Source organism: Acomys russatus, chromosome 12, assembly GCF_903995435.1.
Source record: "Acomys russatus chromosome 12, mAcoRus1.1, whole genome shotgun sequence".
In the NCBI taxonomy this organism is placed as follows: domain Eukaryota; kingdom Metazoa; phylum Chordata; class Mammalia; order Rodentia; family Muridae; genus Acomys; species Acomys russatus.
Genome location: NC_067148.1, coordinates 16,190,167 through 16,217,996, shown reverse-complemented (window position 1 = coordinate 16,217,996; position 27,830 = coordinate 16,190,167). Strand labels below are relative to the sequence as shown.

The 27,830-nt window shown below is 39.1% G+C and overlaps 1 protein-coding gene across 1 annotated transcript in view; it reads right to left on the bottom strand.

Annotated features, from left to right (window-relative positions):
* Positions 1 to 27,830, bottom strand: part of Pard3b (par-3 family cell polarity regulator beta) — a 979,071-nt gene that overhangs the window by 377,511 nt on the left and 573,730 nt on the right. Inside the window, exons 14-15 of the mRNA XM_051153919.1 lie at positions 18,151 to 18,250; positions 9,940 to 10,055 (exon numbers count right to left, since the gene is read on the bottom strand). Coding sequence (XP_051009876.1) covers positions 9,940 to 10,055; positions 18,151 to 18,250 — 216 coding nt within the window. The remainder of the gene's footprint in view (positions 1 to 9,939; positions 10,056 to 18,150; positions 18,251 to 27,830) is intronic.

Genomic DNA, 27,830 nt, shown 5'->3' with positions numbered 1-27,830 from the left:
AATTGGTAAGTTCAAGTTTGGCTTGGGCAACTCATTGAAGCCCTGCCCGAAAAATGAAACAAACGAACAAAACCCAAGAGGTGAGGAATAGGGCTGTGGATGGTAAGTTCTATATTTAGCTTTTCCCTAGCATGTGTAAGGCCAAGTTTGATCCCCAATATCCGAAACAAACAAACAAACAAATAAACAAACAAACCAATTACAAAACCCCTTGCACAGAAAGAGAACCTGTATTTCTTACTAACTGAGGAATAATAGCCCGAGTGGTCCCTTTTCCACAGTGTTGGTAATATTCCTTTGTCTTCTCAGTCTTTATGAGTTGTTTTAATTTCCACAATTTTCCCTTCATACCAAGTATGCAAAAATTCAGGGGTCAGTTTTCCATCACTAACATCGCCCTTGATCAGAGGTTCTCAACCAGTAGGTTGCAAGCCCTCTGGGGATCAAATGACCTTTTCACAGTGGTCGCCGAAGACCATGGGAAAGCACAGATATTTCCGTTACGGTTCATAACAGTAGCAAAATTTCAGTTATGAAGCAGCAACAAAAATAACCTTCTGGTTGGGGGTCACCACAACATGAGGAACTATGCTAAGGGGTCGCAGCATTAGGAAGGTTGAGAACCATGGCCCTAGATCCAAAGCCTGTAAGTTTGTCGTGTCTTCCAGTGTGGCTGCCATTGCTCCATCAATCTGGGGAGTGCATCAGTTTACACATTTAAGCTTCTCTGTGCTGGGAAACCTCTCTCCACCAGGTGTTGTATCTTTCTATCTTTCAACTGGTTTTCACTGGGCTCCTCTACAGTATCTGGATCCATTTTATACTATACTGGTGTCTATTAACATGTTGGATTCTGTTAAATACAGTCCTGCATGTGTACACTGTAGTAAAACAGTTGTGTTACTCGATCTGATACTGCAGAAGTTGGTATAGGAGTGGCTGTGTCAGGAAAGCACCTGAAAGCACAGGGCATCACCACTATGGTGATCATGCCAACTCTTGAAGCCTTATGCTAGTACAACTGTGCTTTTGCCAACCTGCCTTCAAGGGCCTACCTCACGTTTCATCGCCCTGTCTTATGAGCATCTTATGAGGGTCTCCCTCGCTCAGTTTGGGTCGCCATCTGAATGAGGCTCCAGAAAGTTATCTCTAGCTAAAATTTTATTGCTTACTCATTGTACACATGAGTACAGAGGGGAGGACATCCCGTGGGGACTCTAGATGAGAGAAGCATGGGAGAATAGCAAAGTAGAAGGATCCAGAGGGTCCTAGAAGCCTACAAGTAGAACATTATGATAGGCAGATTTGGGCCCAGGGGTCCCGCTCAAACTAAGGCACCAGCCAAGGACAATACAGGCAGTAAACTTTAAACCCCTACCCAGATCTGGCCAACGGTCAGAACATTATCCAAAGTTGAGTGGAGAGTGGGATATGACTTTCTCACGTACTCTGGTGCCTCACATTTGACCATGTCCCCTGGAGGGGGAGACCTGGTGGCACTCAGAGGAAGGACAGCAGGTTACCAAGAAGAGACTTGATACCCTATGAGCATATACAGGGGGAGGTAATTCCCCTCAGGAACAGTCATAGAGGAGGGGAATAATGGGAAAATTGGAGGGAGGGAAGAATGAGAGGATACAAGGGATGGGATAAACATTGAGATGTAACAAGAATAAATTAATAAAAAAAATTAAAAAAAAACCCATCCTGTTACTTACCTGGAATAGTGCCTTGTATATGATAAGCAGATACTAAGTGCTCATTCGATAGATATTTTTTCTTGTTGTTTATGTATAATATGTGAGTGTGGGCGTGGTCATGTCATGGTGAACATGCGGCCAGCAGAGGATAACTTTCAGGAGGTGGTTTTTCTCTCTTCCAGCATGGGTTTCTAGGATCAAGGTCATGTTATCACGCTTTGGTAGGAAACATTTTGACCCAGTGAGCTGCCTGCTGCCCAAATTCTATCTTCACAATTCTGGGGACCCAGTTTTCTTGGAAACTATGTCAGCTGAACAGGACGTCCACTTTCTAGGATAATCTCTATCAAAAACTTGGTAAAATTCCATCTCATTCCAGATACCTTTTTGCCAGTTACTCACAGCCAGGGTCCATCCAAGTCCTCGAGTATGTAAAAGATACTTATCTCTTCCAAACAGATCATGTCTTTGTGCTGAAAACTTTCATAATTCTTTCTTCTGACATTTTGAAAGGCAGTTATACAATTGCATGCCTCATTCCTTGCTCACTGGAACTTAACTACCTAGTGAGCACACTTTTCTTGCTGAATTTTTGTCTTGTTTTTTCGTTATTGTTGTTTTCTTTGTTTGTTTGTTTGTTTGTTTTTAGGACAAATAAGAAAGGCCAAGCACAGTCTTATCAAATTTTCTATTTAACTTCCTTAGGTTGATACTGAGCATCTAATTAGTATATTTCAGCAGTAGGCATATTCTAATGCTGCACCGGCAGCTCAGTATATAATTTCACCCACTGATCTCACTCAGAAAACAAACTGAAACATATTAAAGGTCAATAGCATATATACCACTTCCCTAAATTCACCTCAGTCATCTCACAGATCCCTTGCAGGTTGCCAGTGATCACCACAGTTTTATCCTTTTTAAGTTCCTGGCTATGAAGATCTGAGGATCCACCCTGAGCACTGAGGTGGCTAGCTGTTCTGAGAGTTTATCATCTCTGTAAAAATCAGTTCTTTTCTTCGGTCTAGGTGGAGGCTGAGCCTACAATGATTTCGAGTAACCTAGGACAGCTGCTTTATAATCATGGCGGATTTAGGCCACAAGAGTAACAACGCTTCCAGCCTCCGGAAGCCGGCAGCCCTGCTTCCCCAGCTGAACACCATCCTCTGTGCCCTGGAAGAAACACTAACACAGGGAGGCAGCGGCTCTTTTCTCCACCTACCTTCTGCTAAGCATCCTAAACACCAGCCATCGCACTCTTCCCTAATCCTTGCTAGCTCTTACTAGAATTTACAAGTGTCTTCTCATGCAGCTGTGCAGCTCTTCCTCTTCTTAGATCACTTTTTTAGATCTTCTTTTTAGATTTTTATTTTCTCATCCTTGGACCCTCTTTTCCCCCTAGCCACTGGCTAGGCAGCCACAGTAGAGTCTTTAATGTCCTCGACTTTTCCTCTCGATGTTATCATCATTACGTCAGAAGTTCCTTTTGGAAGCCTTCCCTGAAGGCCTCTCCTGGGCTTTCCATTCCTGATAGGGTTTAATCTAGCAACAGCGACTGCTTCTCCCATCACTTACTGGCTCCTGGCAAACAGTGGGTACTCAGTCCATCGGTGACTCAATACCTCTGAGATATTCTAGTTCTGCCTTGATAAGGCACAAGTCATCTAGCTCATTGTGCTCTTTCCTGATGACTTCCTTGACCAGTGCAGAAGGCGATGAAACACTTTCTTTTGGGGTTACCATTAGCTTCTCATTAACAACCAGATTTGTTTGTTACTTTAATGTTAGACATGGTGCTGAAACAGCAATAGTTGATTGAGCTTTTATCATTTTCAGAGGTATTGTGTATTGATGATAATAAAAAAGATCAATGAGAATAAAATTTTACATTGAAATATATCAAAATGTAACATTAATAAACTAGTATAATATCAGAACATATAGTTAAAATTTATTTATTCGATCTTTATGGTATTTGTCGTATTCTGTATCTAAAAATGCAAAAATGAGATATATGATCACAAAGACAAAGCAGTAGACAGAGTGGGGTTAATTAACTTATTTCATTCCATCTTTGATCTGATATGAGAGGTGACAATTTTTTCCTAAGAGGAATATCCGACACGTATGAAAGAGGTCTGTTCAAAGTATATCTCTAATATTTGCCTTTATAGGTAGAGGAGATGAAGTTGTATATAGTTTACAACGACTGCATGTGTCTACAAACATTCCCTAAATTAAAACAATAGAAGCAACCAACAAAGACTGAAGCTGCTGACTCGCAGATCCTCAAAGACAATCAGCTGATCGATCCCTCTGCCCATGTTTAGAGAGAGTTATGCAAGACACATGCAGTTTGTGAAAAACAATCCATGGAATATGTGATATTAACAAGTTTCATTGCCAGAAAACTTCCTACAATTTCATCTGGCCACCGTGTGCATCACTGTAGCCTCAATTGCTTCCATTGAGTAGAGGCTGAGAGCTGGCCAGGGTTTCTCAGCTGCACTGCCCTTAGCCCTCTCCTCCAGTGTCACAGACACCGTCGGAAACAGGAGTGGGAGCCCGAATGGAAGCAGGACACAAAACTCTTTTTTAAAAAAATCGTGTGAGAAACAGTGTTTTAAACCTGACTTTGAATGGGGCTATAGATTAGGTCAACAAAGGGGCCCAAATTCTGAAGTGCTGTCCCTTAAATAATTGAGACTAATTCTTAAACACTATTATGGGGTCATAAAACACCAAGCCTGGAAATTAAAGATTTTTATGCCTCATCAAAAAGTCTTTGAATGTAAGTCCCTGGCATCCTGCCAATAAGGGCAGCTCTTGGGGGAAACCCTATGCCAAAGGCCAAAAAGGCAGCTGTGTTATTCAGCTTCTGAGGGCTTCCAACTCAACACCCACACAAGCTCAATTATGAGCAAATTAAAGGGATCCAGACGGAACATCGTAATTCTGGTAATTTAAATAAATAGAGGAAAGTCTGCAATTAGTAGGGAAAGATTGATTTTCTGGAAAACCCAGAAGGATCTGCCCATTCCCTTAAATTGCACCCTACTCCCTGAATAAGCATAGTTATAGCCAATTGCTTAAAAATAAATTTCTTGTCCTTATTATTTTAATCATCATTGATCTGTCTTAAACATGACCACATGCATACTCCATGCATACTAAATATTGAAGCAAAAATGGCCTCCCCAAATCTAGAATGGTTATATAGAAATTAAGAATATCAAGTATAGCTGCATTAGGCTTTAGAGTATGGCTATCCTGAAACTCTTAGGCAGAAATTTTACATGGGAAACTATAGTGAATCAAATAAACTTTACAAGTTCAGAGAAAATGGTTATTCAAAAAGAATCAGAGATTAGTTGTGTACAATTCACTAATTATCTTACTTATACTTTATTAACAAAGAAAAATATATACTGACACCCTGTATAGATTCTTACAAATCACTTAACAAAATTCAATACCCATTCTTGATTTAATGAATAAAGGGACTAGTAAAAAAGTTTGGGGAGCTAGGACTACAGAGAAGCCATTTTTAACCTGATAAAAAGTTTTTATTAGGAACCCACAGGAAGCGTAAGTACCATTTACACACACATATACACACATGTACACACTCACAGCACAGCATACACACACACACCACAGACAGCACAGCACCCACGCTTCATATACACTGCATACAGCACGTCACACACACACACACACACACACACATAGAATATCACACACATGTGTATACACGCACATACCACACAGGACAGCAAACACACACACATGTACACACTCACAGAACATTACACATGTGTACACACATTCACATCACATACACACAGCAACACACACACACACACACACACACACACACACACACACACACACACTATTCCTATCCAGTTTCTAAACTCACTCTGATTATCTGATTCTAGTGTTCACAGCAGAGTCAACTCATTGGAAGAGCCAAAGTAATTTAACTTTGAAAAGAAGTTTCTATTTTTCTTTTTAACTTATAGAAGTTCTAGTTTTCTATTTAAAAAGATGAGCCAGAACAAAATTACCCTGGAAGTAACTAAAATTCCAAATACTAGCAGGATGGCCAATGGCGCAGGGTGGATTTATGTCTCAATAAGCCACCATGCCTATAATCCCACCAAGTACAAATATAAAGAAGTTTACTATCCAATGAGGTTGCATTCCAAATAACAGGGAGGATGGAAAAGTCAAATATTATAATAAAACTTATTTTTCTAAAGACATATTCTTCTACCTCATATAGTATGAATAAAAATATATTATCAATCATTTTCCCCCAAAAGGCTTTAGAAGAAAATAAATGAGATAAATGGGACACACACACACACACACACACACACACACACACACACACACACACAAAAAAAAAAAACAGAACTAAACAAAAACAAAAGGAAGACAGAATAGGGACATATGACAATAAATCTAAAGTGTTGTGCTTGTGTTTATGTGTTGGAGGGCGGAGGGTCTGGGCACATCTTTGTGAAGGTCCAGAGGTTGACCTCAGAGTCAGTCTCAATCCCTTTCCATCTTAGAGTTGAGACAGGGTCACTCATTGTACCTGGAGGCCACTGATTAGTTGGACTGCTGGCCAGCCAGATCCCAGACGTCCTACTGTGTGCCTCCCTAATCTGGAATTACAAAGTAGACTAACTTTTGGTGCTTTTTAGGTGTGTGGGAGGGCTCTAAACTCAGGTCTTCATGGTTTCACAATAAACATTTTATCAACTGAGCCTGCATGCCAGTCCCACTCAAACATGTTTCATAGTAAAAGATATCAAGATCAAAGGGAAAACACATGCAACGATTTACAACATTACAATACTATTCTAAAAATAACATAAAAACAAACAAATGGAATACTGGCAAAGGACGAATAAATAAATTCAAAATAAAAAGATACAAATGGGCCAAGAAATGCAAAAAAAAGCAGTTAATAAATCCTTCCATCAAGCTCAAGTTCCATTTAAATAGGAAAGAGAGAGAAAGAAGTGTAGAACAAGAGATTCATTCATTCAGTACTGCATAAGGACGCAAAGATTCCAAAGTCCTCATGGCATGAGCATGCCCATGGATGGCTGAGACAAGTTAGACAGAACAACAGGCAGAGCCATTGAGGCCGAAGCCCTGTGCGTGCTGGTGACTAGGAAAAAGGTATGAGGATGAAGAGGCTGAATTAGTTTTCAGTAAGATTTGCCTGTCTTTGGAAATATACATAAATATGTGTAATTGGGATTGCTTCACCCTTAAAAATCCATCCAAACATGTGAAGATGTACAAAGTAAGGTTACAGTTTGACTCAGTAGCAAGCATGACACAGAGATGGGACGGAGGGCGCCCACGACCCTTTGAAGACTCCTACAGACTTTACAAAAGGCAGCGTTGGCTGCATAGCCCTGGCTGGTCTTAAATCAAGCTCAAGTGGATGGAGTTATCTCCCACTACACTTAGGTCACGGAAACTTTTTGACAGAGAGCTAGCCAATCTAAAGTCATCACTCAATAAATAAGTATGAACATTTATCCTTTTATGTATTTTTATTTTTAGCCATATGAAGCTGATGCTTTTTCCAGGTTAAGAAAATATTACTATTATGTGACTATTCTGCCTAAGTATTACAGGTTCTTTTTTTTCCCCCAATGGGGATTAAATCCAGGGCCCTGTGCATGCCAGGCAAGCATTCTACCAGCTGAACTGCATTTCCAGCTCTAGAATTCATTATTAGTTTTTAACTTTTGAAGTTGTATTTTATCCTGCTGAGAGCATTACTCCCCAAAACATTATTATTATTAATACTATTTAGCTACATATGTATGCATGCATACATATATATACAATTATATATTTATATTATATAATTATAGATCACACACACACACACACACATACACACACACACACACACACACACACACACACACACACACACACACACACAGAATTCAGAGTACTTTAAGCCACAAGCAACACTCTACTCTCTAATCAAAGAGGAGACATTTCTGAATGCTCAGCACTAGAGCACCACTGGGTTTACTCAGTGTGAAAGACAACACATTTAGTAAGTTGACTCCAGGTTCTCTTTGGAGCTAAACACCATGATAGGCCTACATTGCCTGCTACCAAACTCTATTAGCCATCAACTCATATTTCTCAGAAGGGTCTTGACTTTGCCAACTACTGTAAAAAAATGTTTTAATAGCATACAACTAAGTCACTTTGGTACAGTGCATTTTAACAGTGCTTTTTTTTTTTTTTTTTTTTTTTTTGCTTAGAACTTATGTGCTTGTAGTAGATGGTGACCAACACAGAGGCAGGCAGACAGCTGGTCAAGGTACAGAGAATGAGACATTATGGAGTTCCCAGGCCCACTTGGGACATCTGTTTCACGTCTGTCTTCCCAAGGCTCAGGAGCACTATAGAGGAGGGGACTAACAGAGTGTAAGAGCCAGAGGCAGTGATGACTACAAGGAGATAGTGTCCTCCTATGAACTGAAGGGACAGTGTGCACACAACCTGTGCAAGCTCAAGCCAGACCGAATTCCAACACGGAGAGAGAAGGTGGGCAGGAACCCCTGCCGCCCCTAGCTGAGGAGCTATTAGCAACTAAAGTGGGAAGAGTTCGTTTTCTTTAAGAGTGCATCCCCTAGTGAGTCAACCACACTCAGTGGAAGTCCATACCCTCAAGAATATATGGACAACATTATTCGGACTTGATAGATGGAAAAAAAGAAAGAAGAAAAGAAAAAAAAGACAATAAGAAATGTAGGGTGGGTAGGCTGTATTTTGAAGGAGTTGAGAAAGGGGATAAATATGATTAAATGCATTGTATGAAAGTTTCAAAGACCTAATAAAAATATTAAAAATAGAAATATTTTTGGACATGACTGAGGTTTAATAATTTTGTAAACTTTGTAATATTTTTTTTATCTTGTAAAATGGATGATATACTACTTTTATCTTTGGCACAGATTTTAGAATTATAATGCTAGCCACATTTTTAACTAAATGAGAAAAACAGCAATATATTTTCCTCACCAAACTTGAGAACCATTTTTAGCCATTCATCTTATTTATAAAGAAACGGGGAGGACAGGACAGGAGATGCTTATCAAGTACTTCAGAAAAGTGAATTGCTTTTAAATGATCAGTCACCACAGATAACAGTGTCATACGTTGGCCCTTTGGTTTGTCCCAGGTTTGCTCTTGAGAAAATCCCCTTATGACCAGTGCTCATGAGAGCCTCCTTGTTAGGCTCTTCTATCCACCTCACAATATAGACGATTAGGGCAAATGCTTCACAACGATTTAGTTAATTTATGGAAAATGGAATCAATTTCCCCAGTTTCGTTGTGACTGAACATTTTCCTGAGCTGCTGTAAATGAACAACAGATAAGCACCGTTTATCAGATCATTGGGTAGAGCTTGCAGTTTTGATGTTTCTGTCTCCTTGTTGTTAATGAAATATCTACTATGCCTCAAGAAAAAATAAATACATACATAAATAAAACAGTTGCAGAGGTTGGCCCCTGAACACTCAAGATGTAACGAGTATTTTGCTCTGAGTGTGTGCTACAACCTGTCTGTGAAATCCCAGAGGGTGGCAACAGCAATGCTCCCCAGTGTCTGAAAAGTCTTCCAGTCACATGCCCTGCTCTACACTGTTCCCAGAGTCCTGCATCTCCCCTGAAGACAAGTCCTGTGTTTTTCAGAATGTCAGTAAGATTATATAGGCACCACACTAAAGTGTCACAGGATTTAGAACTCTTAGGTTGAAGAGACCAATGGAAAGTACTGTTTTCCTCCATTGTCCTGGAAGGCCAAGCAATAGGTATGCCCACAAGGCATGGTATACACAAGATGAAACGACTTAAACAAACGCAAAGGCAGCTGAGCAGGAGGGTGTTTGCTTGCTTGCTGGGTTTGTGGCATTCCGTTTTCGAGAATTTGCTTTGTTTTGTTTTCTTGATCTACATAGAGAGAGAATTCTGTGGATTGCTTTATAAATATAAGCATCTCTCCTTTCTTTCCAGCTTGGTTAATCACATGACATGTGTGAGAGGAAATAGGAAGAGAGGATGAACAGGGGTCCTTCCCAGCTTCTGAAGCTGGGGAAACAAAAACTGGACAACATTTGGAAAGTCGGACGGGTGGAGACTTGGGACGCTGACCTGGAGGCGCCTCCCCATCACTTACCGAGGTCCATGCTCTTAGAGGCTTTCAGGTTAATTGATTCAGGCTGCCTGGCTGGTGTCTCAGATCTGAAATTGACATGTTGATCTGGAAAATACACTGTGGAATCCACTCCAGAGCTGTGTGGAAAGAAGGTATATGTCATATTTAGGTCTAGAGCGAGAGGCAGGGAGGGAGGGAAGGTGGAAGATTATGAATAAATACGAATATATAGTCTTCACGTTGCATGTATTCCCTCATCATTTTCTCTTCAGACTGCAGATGTGTAATTTAAATCTATTCTTGGCTCTTAGACTTCTTTTATGGACTGTAAGGATCCTGGTCTATGTATTTTATTCTGCAGTAAAATCTAAGTAAAACACACTTGTGCTAATAGCATCTTTTGTTCGTCAGTGTTTTCTGCTAATTGGGATCCTGCTGCATCATATATAACTTCACGTGGGTGAAGGGTGCTCAGGGAGCCCCAACACTTCAAAGGATGCTGTTGGATACTAGCAGGGCCCAAAGTGGGCTAAGAGATTCCTAGGGGATAAGTGGGTTCGTTTAAAGAGCAGTGAAAGGGTTGTCTCCTTAAAGAAAAGCATCCTGAATGACTGACGGCTGCAGGAGACTGAGTTTTACCTTTTTCGGTGATCTTCAAAGAGTAATGTTAATGCGGAGCAGAGAGTCTGTCCATCAATAATGCCAAAAGGAAGCCACAGGAATGGCACAGTTGACAATTTAGACACAAATACATTAAATGCACTTTATGGATTTCTTAGTAGTTGGGGTCAATCTAAAGAATTTGCTTCTACTGAATACTCTGTTTTGCTTGAGGATTCAGCACAAAGGATTATATAAAGAAGTTTCAGATAATGGCTTATTTTTGTTTAGAAAGAAGTATGTGTACACTTTCCATAAATTAAGTCGCAACTGCTTTCTCCTTTGTCCTTGGCTTTGCTTAAGCATAGACATGCTGCTCATCTCAGCAGGACTTCCGTCCTAATCTCACATCAGGTGACAAATCAGGGCCCTTAGACAATCTGAAAGGACTGAGGTCACGCTTTAAAGAGCCTGGCATCTTATACAACCACCAGCAAAAGCAACCTTAGTCTTGAAGAAGAGAAGAACCTCAACTTCCAAACTAAAATACACCAGCGATATTCAGTTTTTTCCTTAAAACTTATCATCGCTGTTTGACATTTCCTGTCGATAATGTAAAATAAGAAGCTTGCTGAATGAATATATGAGCCCCCACTATTATCCACAGTGGGTGGGAGTAGAATGTCTCCTGATGGGTACCACAGGCACTGTGCGCAAGAGTCAGGATCACAGAATCCAATGGATCAGTTTACATCCTTACTCTGCTGCTTGCTCTCTGTGCGACTTGGGCAAGTCAACGTCCTTTTATGTAAAAGGAGTAAAATTATATTGCCCACCCTTATGCCTCAGTTTCCTCTTCTGTAAAACGTGCAGTGAGACAACTACTCTCTGAGGCCATTGTAAAAGTTTAAATAAATTCAGATATGCAAAATACTGAGAATAGTTCCTACCACATGTTAGTGTGGTAGAACTCAATGTTAGTCATATTTTAATATTTATTAATAAGCTCCAGTTTTGGGTTTCAGAGTGGTCTTGGAATGAGGGCTCAAGTTCTCTCCAGTGCAAAGGATATATTTGTTTTCATGAAAACTATGCAGAAAACATGAGTTTTCTCCTCGGTGTTACAAAGATCTTGGGAGTTTCTTTCTGGGTATCTACACGCACTGTCGCTGGAGAAAGCCTTCAAGTGCCATGACACCGAGTGCTGACCGAGAATGCCAACTGCACCAGAGACTCTTTGACTCGTTTAATGTTACTGATGCCAGTCTGGTCTAATGGGAATACCCTCATTTCTCCTATTAATTTTACAGTATTCAGAGATACCACAGAGGTCAAGAGCTCCCTGGTGCTGTGGTGCTGGGGTAGCATGTGTCTTTACGTGTGTTATTCACCCTTTATTTGCACATAAGATTTTATGCTTTGATCTTGTGTGATGATGCAGGTTTAATGTCATCAAGACACATGATCTTCCTGGAGTCAAAGAGGAGGCAAAGGGAGATTAAAAGTAGTCCATCTACTAAATAAGAGTCTGAGGCCCAAAGAGGGGGACTGGTGGTCCAAGGTTACACAGCTGCTCGAGGGCAAAGCCTGGACCTGAGTCACAAGCTTGAATTAAAACACTGCCTTGAGCGCACAAACAATAAAGTCTTTTCCTTCTAGGTTGAAGATCTGATCAGCCTCCTAATTAACTTGCATTTTAGGTTTGCTTTTTGTTTCAACAGACTAGTGGATAAAATAAAATAAAATCAAGTAGTTGATCAAAGCAGATGCTGTACATTTTAATGAGAGCCTTCAGGGATGTTGTTTAGGACCAACATGAATATTCCTCTTCAAAACAAAGATTTCACTGCATTTAAAGCACTCTGCTCATGGAAGACTATTGGAATTTACCCCACGGATGAGCATATTGGTTAATCCAATTCAGCCTCTTAGATTATCTTTTCAAATTCGGCAATAGTCAGCCTGCTAAGAATAAGAGCTCAAATTGTCTAAACTTTTGGGAAATAATCATTCTTACATACCACTATTCTACAAAGAGTATGGGAGTGACATATGATACAGTATCAAGTTAGGATCTGCTCAAACAAAGCAAATTTATTTTTATAAAAATATTAGGATATAATTGAGGGAAATAGGATAAATGAAAGCTGCACTGTACATATGAATGTTGCAAATCATTTACACATATATACATATGTCTGATTATATCCATTAATTTGATGCTATATACATCTGTTACCATCAACTTGAATGTGTCCAAATGCACAATTTGAAAATGTTCATTAAAAGGATTCCCCACTGCCATCTTACAAACTGGAAACGCAAAATAAAGCTGGAGTCAGACTGGCAGCTATTTAAGGAGGGGCACGAGGGTAGTGTAAGGCATGATGGGATTAGAGCCAATATCAGCAGCCAGAATACTGAACTAACGGGTGTAGGATTGCATTAGTTAATGTGAAAATATTTTAGCCATGTAAGTTAGATGGGTAGAACCGTTTGCAATTTTATGCTGCACATCGAAAGCATTTGGAGTGAGGGTGACACAATGATTAACTATGAAATATGACATATTTTAATTTTGAAGGAAGTTAGCATGTGCTCATGGCTGAGTGGGCTGCAGTTGCGGCTGTGGGAAGCTGGAAGTTGACAGCAGGCCAAAGACATGTCCTAGATAAAGGCCATGTTTTCAGCATGAACAACCAGGGAATCTCTCAAATAGAAATGATACTCTTGTCAAATTATGCTGCATAATGAATAAATAAGGGCATCAAGAACCATATGCCGCCGTCCTGGAAAACGGTGACAAACCAGGAATATGAAAGACAGAGGCGTCAGGAGTGGATGCTCAGGGAGAAATATCTGAAAGTAGAAGGCAGGAGGAAGGTTTGAAAGACCTGCCAAGAAAACTGTTCGAACCATTAGGGTCTATGACTTGTATCTGTGTGAGGATATGACTGAGAAAATATGAACAATAAAGGAATAACCAAATGTTGTCTAAATTGTTAACAATATCGTCTTAGTTAGGGTTTCTACTGCTGTGATAAAACACCATGACCAAAAACAACTTGGGGAAAAAAGGGGTTTACTTCATCTTACAGCAATTAGTCCACCAGCCAAGAAACCAATGCAGAGACAAGGTATAAATCTGCTTATTAGCCTGTTCCTATGGCTCTTCCAGTCTGGTTTCTTATAGCACCACCTGCCCAGGGGTGGCACCATCCCCAGTAATCTGGGCCCTTCCATATCAAGAAAATACCCCCACAGACTTGCCTACAGGCGAATCTTCTGGAAGCATTTTCTCTCTCTTTCTAAGTAGTTCTAGCTTGTGTCAGTTGACAAAAACTACCAGCACAAATACTCAACATATTTTGCTATTGTTTGGCTTTAATCAGTCATTGAGACTTCACAGTAAAACAACCAAACAAAAACAAGAAAACAAACAAAGAAACCACATTTCTCATATATCTTGTTTTTACTTATATTCTAAACTTCTCTCTTATGTTATATCATTGATGTAACAGAGAGAAGTTCTGATTTCAAAGAACAGACATTAATTTGATCAAATTAAAGAAAGGCTCCTCCGCTGAAAACACACATTTCCCTTGTGGTTGCCTTTCCATGTTTGATTTGAAAGGCAGGGGGCCCGGCTTCCTTGCTCAACTCCTCTGGCTCCCTTCCAGTCCTTCCTCTATCCTCACACAATCAAATCCCACTGCTGCTGGTCACCTAGGCAACACAACAGCTTGCAGGATGGTACAGGTCACAGGTTCCCAGGAGGAGGGAGAGTTGCAAAGCACTAAGACTTGTTTTATCTATCTCAGAAATGCCTCTGTCCTTTCCACCCATACAGTTTCTCGGTTCTTTTAGATCCTGCTACTCTCACGTGGAACAAATCCCATTGGCTCTAGCTTCCCCACGCACACCTGAAATCGCTCAGGGTTCAGCACTGAAAAGTCCAATGCTCTGCTGCTTTCCATGAGCAAGGTTCTCCCGCAACATGGCAGACGACTTGCCATGGAGTCTTCCTCCCGATACTCACATTCCAGCCACATTGAACACAGGTTTCCTCCCTCTCTCATCAAGACTTTTCTTCTACCATGTCCTTGCCTCATGGGCCTCCTCATTTTCCAGAAAATCACTTTTCTTCTGACGTAAAACTTCCTTCATCTTACAGACTTGGGGTTCTGTCTTCCAGGCTCCCAGGGCATTTTGTAATGACCTTTCTCTCCTAATTAGCTGTGTGGTTATCTTCTTAAGAGAAAAATAATATTTTTCTTTGGTTTAAAAAGAGTTTGGAGCCAGATGGTGGTGGCTCATGGTTTTAATCCCAGCCCTTGGGAGGGAGAGTCAAGGGGATCTCTGAGTTGGAGGCCAGCCTGGTCCAGGACAGCCAGGGCTACCCAGAGCAACCCTGTATCAAAAAGGGAAAAAAGTCTTTTTTTAATTAGCTAATGAGGAGTTAGGTTTTATCATGATATGTTTCAAATAAATTTTTGGTTATTATTTCTCTTCCTTATTCGGTGTTCTATCCCACTCCATGGCCTCTTCCACTCTCATATCACATGTGACTTTTGTACCCCTTGTCCATTTTTAAATACCTCTTGCTCTCTTCTTCAGGGTGTCTGTCTAGTTTCGCAGTCTATACCCACTATCATAAACTAATCTCTTATTTATATGTGTAGAAACACTAAGACTTAAGATGAGAGAGAGAACATGAGTTTTGTTTTTCTGAGTTTGGGTCATCTTAGTTAATACCCTTCCAGGTTCAGCCCGTGATTGTGCACATTTCCTAACCTAACCTTGTGTTCTGCATGGGTGAGTAAAGTGAATATCTATTTATATAGGTAACATTTTCATTATCTACTTTCCTATAGATTTCCATCTAGGTTGGTTACATCCCATTGCTATTGTGAAAGTACAGCAATACGTTTGTATTTGCAAGTGACTCTGTATGTATTTATTTACATACATATATATTCATAAATATAGACTGTTGAGTCCATATAATGTTGTCTGTCTGTATGTTTTCAGGGCTGAGTGTTTGGCCCTGCACAAGCAATTGGTGTGCTTTTCCCTTGGGAAAACAACTTCTCTCGCTTCTGGCTTTCCTCAGTTGCCTTTGATTAGGGCTCAGGCCTTTTGGACTTTGTTTCCCCATCCACTTTGACAGGTTCAATGGTGTGATCCTTGCCCAGCTCATGTATGGGCAGGCATGTTGGTGAGACTTTAAGGTTGTAGCTTTTGATCCTACCAGAAACATAATCTGGTATCTCACAGCAAACTCCCTGATCATCTGGCTTTTTACAATCTTTCCTCCCCTTCTTCCACAATGTTCCCCGAGTCTCAGATGCAGGAGGGGTTGGTAGATACAGCTACTGGGACTAGGATCCACAACTCTGCATTTGTGTTGGTTGTGGTTTTCTGTAGTGAATTCCATCCATCGCACAGAGCAGTTTTCACACTGACTTCTAAAATACTTGCACTTGTTTAGTTTCCCCAGAGGTGGGCAGGGGCTTCTCACCCCCACAGTCTAGCTATCACTTGGTGTCATATGTTTTCTTGGTAGTAGTACTCATATTGACCTGGGTGACATAAATCTCAGATGGCTTTAATTTACATTTTCCTGGTGGCTAAGGATATTGAACATTTAAGAATTTTTTATTTTGGCTGTTTGTGTTTTTTCTTTTTCTGTTCATCCCATTAGCCTAATTATTAATTAGGCACGTGTATGATTTCAGTCCTTAATTTGTGCAGAACTTTATATATTCTAGGTATCAATGTATTCTGCTTATCAAGCCCGTTCTGTAGGCTGTCTGGTCTCTCTTGCTGTCCGTTCCCCTTGCTGTTCAGAAGCTTTTTAATTCTTTGCATTCCCACGTGTTGATACCTAGGACTATTTTCTGTGCTGTTGGAGTACTGTTCAAAGACTTGATACCCTATGAGCATATACAGGGGGAGGTAATCCCCCTCAGGAACAGTCATAGGGGAGGGGCATAAGGGGAAAAGGGGAGGGAGGGAAGAATGGGAGGACACAAGGGATGGGATAACCATTGAGATGTAACAAGAATAAATTAATAATAAAAAATTAAAAACAAAAGTGCTTGCTGGAGTCATAACTTCAAGTGTATTTGCTATCCTTTCCTCTAGCAGTCAGAGTGTCTTGGAGTTCAGATTAAGGTCTCTGACCTGCACTGAATTGACGTTTGAGCAGGGTGAGAGATGTGGATCTGAATTAATTTTGGATATTCCGTTTTCTTAGCATCATTTGCCCAGTAGGTTCTTTTCTTCGGTGTATGTTCGTGATGCCTTTGTCAAAACGAGGTGATTTTATTTTCATGTCCTCTATCCTATTCTTCTGCCTACATGTTTGCACCAACCTGTTTTTATTTTTGTTTTGTTTCGCTTGTTTTTTGTTTGCTTTGTTTATCTCTATGGCTCTGTAGTATAATTCAAGGCCAGGTACTGGGATACTTCCGGGAGTGCTGTTTTTGCTTAGGATTTTGGCAATCTGTTTTTCTATTGAATTCCTCTTTGTACCATTTCAATGGAATTATGTGGTATACACAGGAGAAACTATAAGACAGAGTGAATGCAGCTACTTAAAATACTGAGTTTTATACATAATCAAATGCATCTTGGATTCAGGATCAAGACAGAGAATATAGATTAAATGAACAAAATTAACTGCGTCCTTACACTCTTCTAAAAAAGCCCTACCAGTGCTGAGCTAACATATTGTGATTCTCATTGGAGTTCATGATACTGTGCTGAGAATAATAAATGATTTCCAAAACTAAAAGTGAGGTAGTTCAACATAGGCAGGATTCTCTCTGACAGAGTTGGCTATACTCTTGTGTAGCCTTATTTTTAACAGATTGTATTAAAAAGCATAATAGAAAAGACACCAGCATTGCTGCAAGAAAAATGAAGAAATTTCACAGGATTATCAAGGGAAACAGAATGGAATAAAATACACAATTTTTTAACAGCCATAATAAATACAGAAAATAGCAAAGAGACAATTTAATGATTTTTAAAACTCATCAGAAGAAGAAAATCTATGAATTCCCCTAGTTAAATAGTATGTATGCTCAGTAAATCTTCCTCTCTCATGCTTGTGTGAATCTAAAAGTTATTGATTTTCTAGTTTCTATTACAGAGTGGCTATAATATTAGGTACCCTTTTCAATATTTTAGATTATATGGTGTTGCTTTAATTTTTAGGTTCCATTAACTTTCTTGGAGCATCTATTTTTAAAATATTTTTTTGGTTTGCCAATTACAAGGTAGGGAGAACCAGAGGCTTTATGCTTTCTTGATTTTATTTTGTACCTTCCTATATAAGTTTTCCTTGAGTTCTGCTACTCTTGTCTTTAAACTTATAAAAGAAAAAAAAAAAAAAACACAGCTATTTTCTTAGTGATGTTAATTATATAAGATGGATCTCAAAAAATTCCAGGAAGCCAATTATGAACAATGGAAGCTTTTGGCTACAAAAACCTGTCAGTGGGAAGGAAAAATGGGGACTGTGAGATTTCCATTCTGGAAAGAAATAGAGTTAAAATAAGGTTGCTGAGTTTTCCCAGAAAAACTGTAACAGAGAACATTTACGATATATCATTTTATCGATACCTGTGGCTGAAATCTTCAAGGCCCCATTCCAGACTAGGATGTGGTGGGGGGGACGGCGGTACTTCACTCTCGGCCCACCCGTCACTGGGAAGCAAAAGGTCTATAAAACAAGGAACAAATGAAGCTGTAGTAAGCCGGAAGGGGAAGGGTCCAGGGCCGACTTCTGTTGCAGTCCATCTCTCACACATAAACCAACTTTGAAATCAATAAGCCTTCACCTGGAATGGAAGGTATCACATGAATGCCCCTGGCTGTGATGACCTGTACCTGCTAAGGGGTGCCTACATGGGAGTCCTGCTCACTGGCCACTGTGGAAAATAAATCCACACATTGCCAGGCCTTTTTTTTTTTTTTTTTTTAACCTGGGAAAGCCTGGTGCTTATCAGAATCCCTGATTATTAGGAGACTCACAAAACATGTCTTTTATTCGTTAATATTTTTTTAAAGTGTGGATCTACAATGAATACTCAGTTATAATTTAGGCATTTACCTGAGTGGGAAAAAGTACTGATGAAAACATATGAAGACCCTGTGTACTGTTCACTGTTTAGACAAAGCAGGAGAGAATGATCCACTTTTTTCATTTGTACCATACGAAGGCCTTGTAAGTAAAAGACCAGAGTCTGAATTTGGGTTTTCCTACTTTAAAAAACAGGGCAATCTTTTAAACAATATTTTTATTTAATTAATTTATTCAGATTACATCTAAATTGGTATCCTCTCACTTGTATCTTCCTGTTCCTCCCTCCCTCTTTCACCCTATTCCTCTTCCCTAGGTCTGTGACAGAAGGGGACCTCCTCCTCCACCATATGGTCACAGCCTATCAAGTCTCATCCTGGTAGCCTGCTTATCCTTTCTCTGAGTGCCACCGGGCCTCCTCACTAAGGGGAAGTGGTCAAATATGAGGCACCAGAGTTCATGTCAGAGTCAGTCCGCACTCTACACACAGCTGTGGATAATGTCCTGTCCATTGGTTAGATCTGAATAGAGGTTCAATGTTTACTGCATATATTGTTTGTGGTTGGTGCAGTAGTTTGAGCAGAACCCCTCGGTCCAGATCTGCCTGTCATGGTGTTCTTCTTGTATATTTCTAGGACCCTCTAGATCCTTCTATTTTTCCATTCTTCTATATTTCTCTCACCTAGAGTCCCTATAGGAAGTCCTCACATCTAACCCAGTGTCCTGGTAAGTGAAGACTTTCATGATGCATCCCTTTTGGGCTAGTATCCAATTGTAAGTGAGTATATACCATGTGAGTCTTTCTGGGTCTGGGCTAACTCACTCAGGATCATCATTTCTAGTTCCATCCATTTGCCTGCAAATTTCAGGATTTATTTGCTTTTAATAGCTGAGTAGTATTCCATAGTGTAAATGTACCACAGTTTCTTTATCCATTCTTCAACTGAGGGACATGTTTCCAGATTCTGGGTATTACGAATAAGGCTGCTATGAACATTGTTGAGCATATGTCCTTATTGTGTGGTGGAGCATCTTTTGGGTATACTCCAAGGAGTAGAACAGCTGGGTCTTGAGGTAGCCCTATTCCCAGTTTTCTAAGAAAGTGCCAGACTGATATCCAAAGTGGCTGTACAAGTTTGCACTCCTATCAGCAACGAAGGAGTGTTCCCTTTTCTCCACATCCTTGCCAGCATGGGCTGTCACTTGTGTTTTTTATTTTAGCCATTCTGATGGGTGCAAGATGGAATCTCAGAATCATTTTGGATTTGCATTTCTCTGATGACTAAGGACATTGAGCATTTCTTTAAGTGTTTCTCAGCAATTCGATATTCCTCTGTTGAGAATTCTCTGTTCTGAGCCCTATTTCTTAATTGCATTATTTGGTTTGGTGGTGTTTAATTTCTTGAGTTCTTTATATAGTTTGGATATTAGACCTTTGTCAGATGTAGGATTGTTGAAGATCTTTTCCCAGTCTGTAGGCTGTTGCTTTGTTCTGTTGATAGTGTCTTTTGCCTTATAGAAGCTTCTCAGCCTCATGAGGTCCCATCTATTAATAAAACATCACAATCTTCTACAGATTATTCAGTAGTGGAAAAGTAACAGATAGCCTGGCCATCACTTGTACCAACAAGAAGTGAGCTCTGATGACACACTGTGAGTCAGACATTGTGCTAATCATATTGTTCATTGTGAACATTCTTTCTTCTAATACAACAACAAAATGAGAAGAGCTGTAGAATATTCTAGTTAGAAGATTTTTTTTTTCAGTGAAACTATCTTTTTTCTATACTTGGCTCTTGCTGTTCTTTGAATCTGCGATCATTATCCAACTTCTCCAAACTTGAACATTTAAATAATACAGCAATATTATGAATACCTTCCCTGTGGTGGGGGATGTAACTGAGTGGAACAGCCTTTGTCTATCTTGCACAAAATCCTGTCTCCTATACCCGGCACTACAAAATAAAGTAAAATGACATGAAGACCTGTCGTGGATGTAAACATATTTTTATTTTGATCCCAAGTGTGGGATGGGGAACAGACTTGTGAGAGAACAGGTGATATTTATCCACTAGAAGACTAACCACCCTGCTCCATGTACCAGGTGTCCAGAGTACCAGCATGCAGGTGAGGGCAGAGAAAAACAGGAAGCCAGAGAGGCTGTAAAGATTCTAGAGGAATGGGAAAGCAGACAGGCCAAAGGGGCTTTGTAGACAAGTGCTCTGATAGAGGAATTCTCCAGGACTACACAGACCCCATCAGCTTTCCCAGTCTTTGTGCAACATACCCCTGCTAATGATGGTGGTGAGGCTTATAATGAGATGGCATGGTGTCCAGTAGATATGCTAGATTTAAAGCATTTAAAAGAGACTATTGTACCTTATGGAATGCATTCATCTTTCATTAAACAAATGTTAAGTAACTGGGCTAAGCAACATAGACTTATTCCCCAAGACTGGAAGGCATTGGTGTCAGCTGTGATAGAAGCTGCTCAACACTTACAGTGGTTATTGTGGTGGAGAAACGAAGCCACAAGAATAGACCAACAAAATATAACAAGGGGGACAAATGTTGTAAAAGATTAACTGCTTGATGAAGGATGTTATGCTGACTTAAAAAAACCAAACCTGATCTGAGAGATGTAGTAATTGAACAATGTCATGTTGCAGCCTTATGAGCTTGGGACATGGTTGAGGAGCCTGGTAAAACAACCACTTCCTTTACTAAGGTATTTCAAGGCCCTGGAGAAGCCTTCAGAGAATTCTTACAGAGATTGGGTTCAGCTCTAGATAGAGCCATACCAGATCCTGAGACTAAACAAGCACTGAAACTGATCATGGCATATGAGAATGCAACTACTGACCGTAAGAGAGCAATTAGACCATTAAAAAGCCCAAGGAGGAGCTCCATTAAATGAATGGGTAAGAGAGACAGTTAATATTAGCTCTCAGGATCATCAAAACAATATTATAGGACAAGCTATTGCTAGAGGTCTCAGATATCAAAATACCTGGTGCTTTAATTGTGGAAATTGGGCCATTTACAAAGAAACTTTAAGGTTAAAAGTTCCAGACCTCAAAATAACCGATTTTAGAGTAAATGGTACTCGCAGAAGAGTACAAAGAGCTTCTGGCCATGATGGTGATGATGTGCCAAGACTTCCAGTGTATTGTAGCTGCTGTGGGAAGGGACAACATTGGTCTAGAGACTGTCAATTGAAGAGAGACTTACGAAGTAATCTCTTGTCTTCAGAAAACAAACGGAGGGGCCTGTTACCTCAAGACCCCACAGCAAACAACATTAGCTGTCTTTCTTTGGTCAGCCAGGAGGTAACAAACTTGCAGGAAAACAAAGACTAGGTATTGATGATTTAATGTATGCTACTCAAACCAGCCCAGCTTTGGATCAGGCCTCAGATAAATGTATTACATTATCCCCGTAGGTTGAATGTTACAAAATAATCACTGGTGTTTATGGTCCTTTACCTTTATGGACAGTAGGAATAATATTAGGAAGAAGTGGAGTAACTTCTCAAGACTTTATTGTGCATGCCGACATTATAGATGGGGATTGTATAAGGAAGAAATTAAAATCATGACATAAGTGAAGAAGGAGATGCAAATTATTGTAGAGGATAGAATTGCTCAGCTGTTACTATTTCCATACATCAAGGGCAAAACCACTCCAGCAGAATAAACAGGTGCACTTGAGAGTACTGGAAGATGTGTGTTCTGACAAAAAAAATGGTTAATGATCAGAGACCTGAGTTAATGGTACAAATGAATGGTGTTAAAATAGAAGGTTTGGTGGATACAGGAGCAGACGTCATGCTCCTTTCTCAAAAGTATTGGAAGCCAGATTGGCCACTTCAGAAGGTTTCTACATACTTTATAGGAATTGGAAAATTATCTCAAATAAGACAAAGTGTACGGTGGATTAAGTGTGTGGGACCAGAAAGGCAAACAGGGAAGCTAAGACCCTATGTGGCTAATATACCCATAAATTTATGGGCAAGGGATCTTTTACAACAATGGGGGTACTCAAATTAATATTCGTGAAATCACAGACAGATAATAATGAAATTAGGGTGAAATGGTAGATGCTTCTGGGGAAGGTATTAATATGTGTAATTAAGAGAAATAACAAGTTGTGCCCATTGACCAAACACAGAACTTTACAGGTATTGAGTTTCCAAATTTATTAAAAAAAAAAAAGCCATTATTGATATACCAACAACCTTGCCCCTAAAATGGGTAGCAAACAGACCCATGTGGCAGGAGCAGTGGCCCATAACAAAAGAAAAACTGCAGGCACTTCACAACTGGTACAAGAGTAGCTGGAGGCTCACCATATAGAATAGTCTACCAGGCCATGGAATTCCTGTGTTTGTTGTATTAAAAAAAAAAAAAATCAAGAAAATGGAGGATGGTAATGGACTTAAGAGCAATGAATAGAGTAATTCAACAAATGGGTCTTTTACAACCTGGAATTTCTTTACCTTCTTTGTTTCCTAGGTCATGGCCTATAGTAGTAATTGACTTAAAAGATTGTTTTTTCACAATACCTTTGAATGAGCAGGATAGGGAAAGGTTTCCTTTCTCTGTACCTATTCTGAACAGTAGTGGTCCAATGAAAAGATACCATTGGAAGGTACTTATACAGGGAATGCTGAATAGTCCAACTTTATGTCAATACTTTGTGCAACGACCATTAAAAATAATTCATAGGCAATTTCCTCAATCTATCATTTACCATTACATGGATGATATTGTTGGCTGATTCTGATGCAGATACTTTAGAGAAAATGTATAAGGAAACAAAGAATTCTGCCATGTTGGAGGTTACAGATTGCTCCAGAAAAATACAAATAGGAGATTCAGTTTACCTGTTTGGGCTATAAAAATAACTCAACAAAAAAATTCAATCACAAAAGGTACAGATCCATAGAGACCTGTTGCAAACTCTTAATGATTTTCAAAAATCAATGGGAGACATTAACTGGCTGAGGCCAACGATTGGGTTACTACTTATGCGTTAAGTAACTTGTTTCAAACATTACAAAGGGGATTCAGATTTAAACAGTCCAAGATGTCTAACAGTTGAAGAAGACAACGAGTTAATTCTGGTAGAACAAAGACCACAAGATGCCTATGTGGATAGAATTGATCGTATGCTTGGTTGGATTTTGGTTATTTTAACTTCAACTCATTCTCTTACACGATTCATTATGCACAGGGAAGATAAAATCATAGAATTGATTTTCTCAGCACATAAGCAAAGTAAAAATTGAAGACATACATAGAAAAACTTCTGAATTAATTACAAAAGGTAGAATCAGACTGCATCAACTGTCAGGAACAGATCTGGAAGAAATTGTAGTGTCTCTTACTAATGCTGGGATTATGTAATTGTGGGTAATCAATGAAGATTGGTAAAGAGCTTGAAGTAACTACTTGGGAGAAATTAATAACAAATACCCAAAAAGCAAACGTATACAGTTTATAAAAAGAACTAATTAGATCCTTCTTCATATTGTAAAGAGAACACCAATTCCAGAGGCACCAATCTTCTATACTGATGCAAATCAGATGGGAATGGCAGGTTATAAGTACATAAAATAACTAAGGTGATCAAAAGTTCATATACTCAGTTAAAATATCGGAATTGTATGCAATTCTTATGGTGCTGTTAGATTTCTGTGAATCTCTTAATATAATTACTGACTCTCAAAATGCTGGAAAGTTGTTTTGCATATAGAAACTGTTGAATTTACTCCTGATAACTCAGAATTGATTTTGTTATTTATGGAACTGCAACAGGCCATCAGAAGTAGAAACTATCCCTTGTATATTAGTCATATTCGGTCTCATACAGAATTACCAGGTCCATTGGCACAAGAAAATGAGGAAATTGAGCAATTACTAATAGCAAATGTATTAGAAGCCTCAACATTTTATGAAAAGCATCATGTTAACAGTAAAGGTTTAAAGAAAAAATTCTCTATTACTTGGCAAAAAGCCAAGGGACATAATTAAAAAGTCTCATACATGTTTTTTGTATGACCAAACTCCATTGCCTGCCAGAAGTAACCCAAGGGGTACCAAAAGGAATGAAATCTGGCAGATGGATGTGCTTCATTTTGCAGAATTTGGAAAAGAAATATATGTACATCATAGCATTGATATATACTCAGGCTTTCAATGGGCATCTGCTTTAAGTTCTGGAAAGGCTGATTATGTAATTACACACATACTGGGAATAATGGCAATTACTGGAATACCTGCACAAATTAAGGTTCCTGCATATGTATCCAAGAAGATGAATAAATGTTTGCATATTTTAATATAAAGCACATTACTGGTATACCACACAATCCTACAGGACAAGCAGTTGTAGAAAGAGTAATTGTACCATAAAAGAGATGTTTATTAAACAAAAAGGAAGTGTAAAGATACCCAGGGACAGATTAAATAATGCTTTGTTGACTTTAAAGTTTTCTAATGTTGGTGAAAAAGGAACAACAGCAACTGAGAGGCATTGGCTTATAGAAAAAACTGAGGAACTAGGATAACCAATATATTATAAGCATCTGATGACAATGGAAAGGAAACCTGCAATAGTTTTGATATGGGGACATGGTTATGCTTATGTGTCTTCAGGGAGTGAAAAAATATAGTTACCGACAAAACCAATAAACATTAGATCTGACCAGGGAAGACCTCCTACTACCTGAAACATGAATGTGTTCATATAGCAAGGGAAACTCCAGGGCTGCCTGGTCCTTATAACATGCCACTCTTTCATACAGCAGGGACATTACATCTCAAACAGAAGTATAAAGTTGATGCCTTACACTTGCTCAAAATTAGGACAGATGTTTATCTGTAGATAATTTGTACACTTTGCATATTCCATATGTATGTAGAAATTTACTAATACTAATACGTTTAAAATTTTGCTTATTTTCAGAGAAAAAAAACAGATAATAATCAAGACAAAGCAGGTACCCCAGGTGATTCGACCTCAAAGACTGTCTCAGCTACTGTTTCCTTGAGAATTTGCATGCATATCAATTTTAAAAGAGCTAGCTCAAAGGATCAATCCCAAAAAGACCAACAGAAACATATACAACTAGCTTTTCCAGCACTTGGCTGGTATCTTATGTTTCTAAGGGTACCCAAAAGATGGTTTTACTCCCAGACCACAAAAAGTAATTTTGAGAACATGATGTCTCCATTCCTGATATGTGGGATAGGTGTTTTTGGTGGGTTATCAATGTTTGTTATTGTCTAGGGTGGTTGGTTATAAGTTAATAAAGGTTACATTTAGGTTATCTTTCTATTCTATCTAGTGCTAGAGGAAAGGAGAGAAAAAGGAATGATAAAAGGGAAGAATATAGAACTACAGAATAAAAGGTAGATTATTGAATCTATTTGCCTTAAAAATTTGACATTGGTATTGTAGATTGATAGAAATTTAATATTATTTTGTTCAACTTTTGCTTTATGTACTGTACATATTGTATATTGATAGATTTTGTTCAGTGTTTCATTAATGTATTATACATACTCAATTCATTTATAAATGTGATGTAATGTTCTAGTCTTATGAGAGGTAACTATTACAAACTGTTCAGGGTGGTTGGAGATGCAAGTTAGTTGTTAGTCACCTATAAATCTTATTTGTAGTCTTGTTAGATTATTAATTTAGTTAAGTACAGAGGAAGCTTTCTTTAATTTCTTCTATATGTTTTCAAGGTTAAGCAGATAATGAATAGCTAAAAACAAGCAATGCTTATCTATTTAGATATACTGAGATAGATAAGTTATTCAATCAATAAATAGATAGATAGATAGATAGATAGATAGATAGATAGATAGATATTATACACCATAGTAAATAGATGGTCTTCAAACACTTCAGAGATCTACAGAATATGGCATTTAATAATAATAGGCTTTTCTGACTGAGAGATACATCTGCTCCTGGCAACACCTCCAATTTACTTCAATGAAGATGATGGGCATCAAAGAAACAAGTGTGGCAGAACAGCCACTGGACTGAGGAACTGTTCTTATCTCTACTGCTGATAGCAGACTGACTGTCCAAACTGTGATTAAGCATGACACTGAGAAATTGGCTGTCCAGCTTTGCAGAGACTAGGTGGGCCAGTCCTTCAAAATTCCTGCTTCACAAAAAAGTCTGTCAGATATTTTGGGCTGGCAGGCTGAAGACTAGATGCCCCAATGATAGAGAAATATGTGTGACAGTCCAAGCAGTCAACTCTCTCTGTCCTATCTATACTTTTGAAAGTTGCTTGCCTGTTCTTCTTACGTATTAGATAATATTTCCTTAAGTCTCTGCTGGGGTTGAAGACTAGATAGCCATAGTATAACTATAAGCTTTAGTTTAAGAGCTTAAAACATGTTTAGTGGTTGATAAATGTAAATTATAATAAATGATTTAGAAAAACTTTGGACACTATGAAAGGACTCAGTAGGATAGGATAGATGGTGGAATAATTTGTCCAAGACTGTCAAATACAAAGGGACTGGTCCTTGTAAATGTAACTTTTAATGGATAATTCTCATAATTATTTTTGTTGTATATAGTCTATTTTACTTAATAAAAAGGGGAATATGTGGTGGATGTAAACATGTTTTTGTTTTGATCCCAAGTGTGGGATACATAATACATGTAAACACGTTTTTATTTTGATCACAAGTATGGGATAGGGAACAGACTTGTGAGAGAACAGGTGATATTTATCCACTAGAAGACATACCACTTTGTGCAGGGGCTTGGTTTTTGCCAGCTGAAACACATCTTAGTACAGACTCTGAGAGGATACCTTTGAGTTTGGTATTGCTTAACTGTTAATTGTTCCACTTCGAGATGCTCCTAGAGAAAACTGCTCCAGAGAATGCTTCAGGGCACCGGGTTCCAGCTGCTATTTCAGGTTTTTGCAGCAACTTTATTTGAATTGCTGTTCTGTTAAAATTCTGCCAACTATACCAGGGGGATCAGCCCCAGGAACTGAGTCCAGAAAGATCTACTTCTCCTGTTCCCATTAACCTCTTTTCTCTCCTATCTAGGGTAGGTGGGTTGAAAGGGAGGTGTAAGCATTAGAGAACCTCAAATAAGATAGGTTTGGAAAAGGTCGAAGCCTACAAAGACATGGCATGATGACCTTAATCCAAGTACTCGGGAGGCAGAGGCA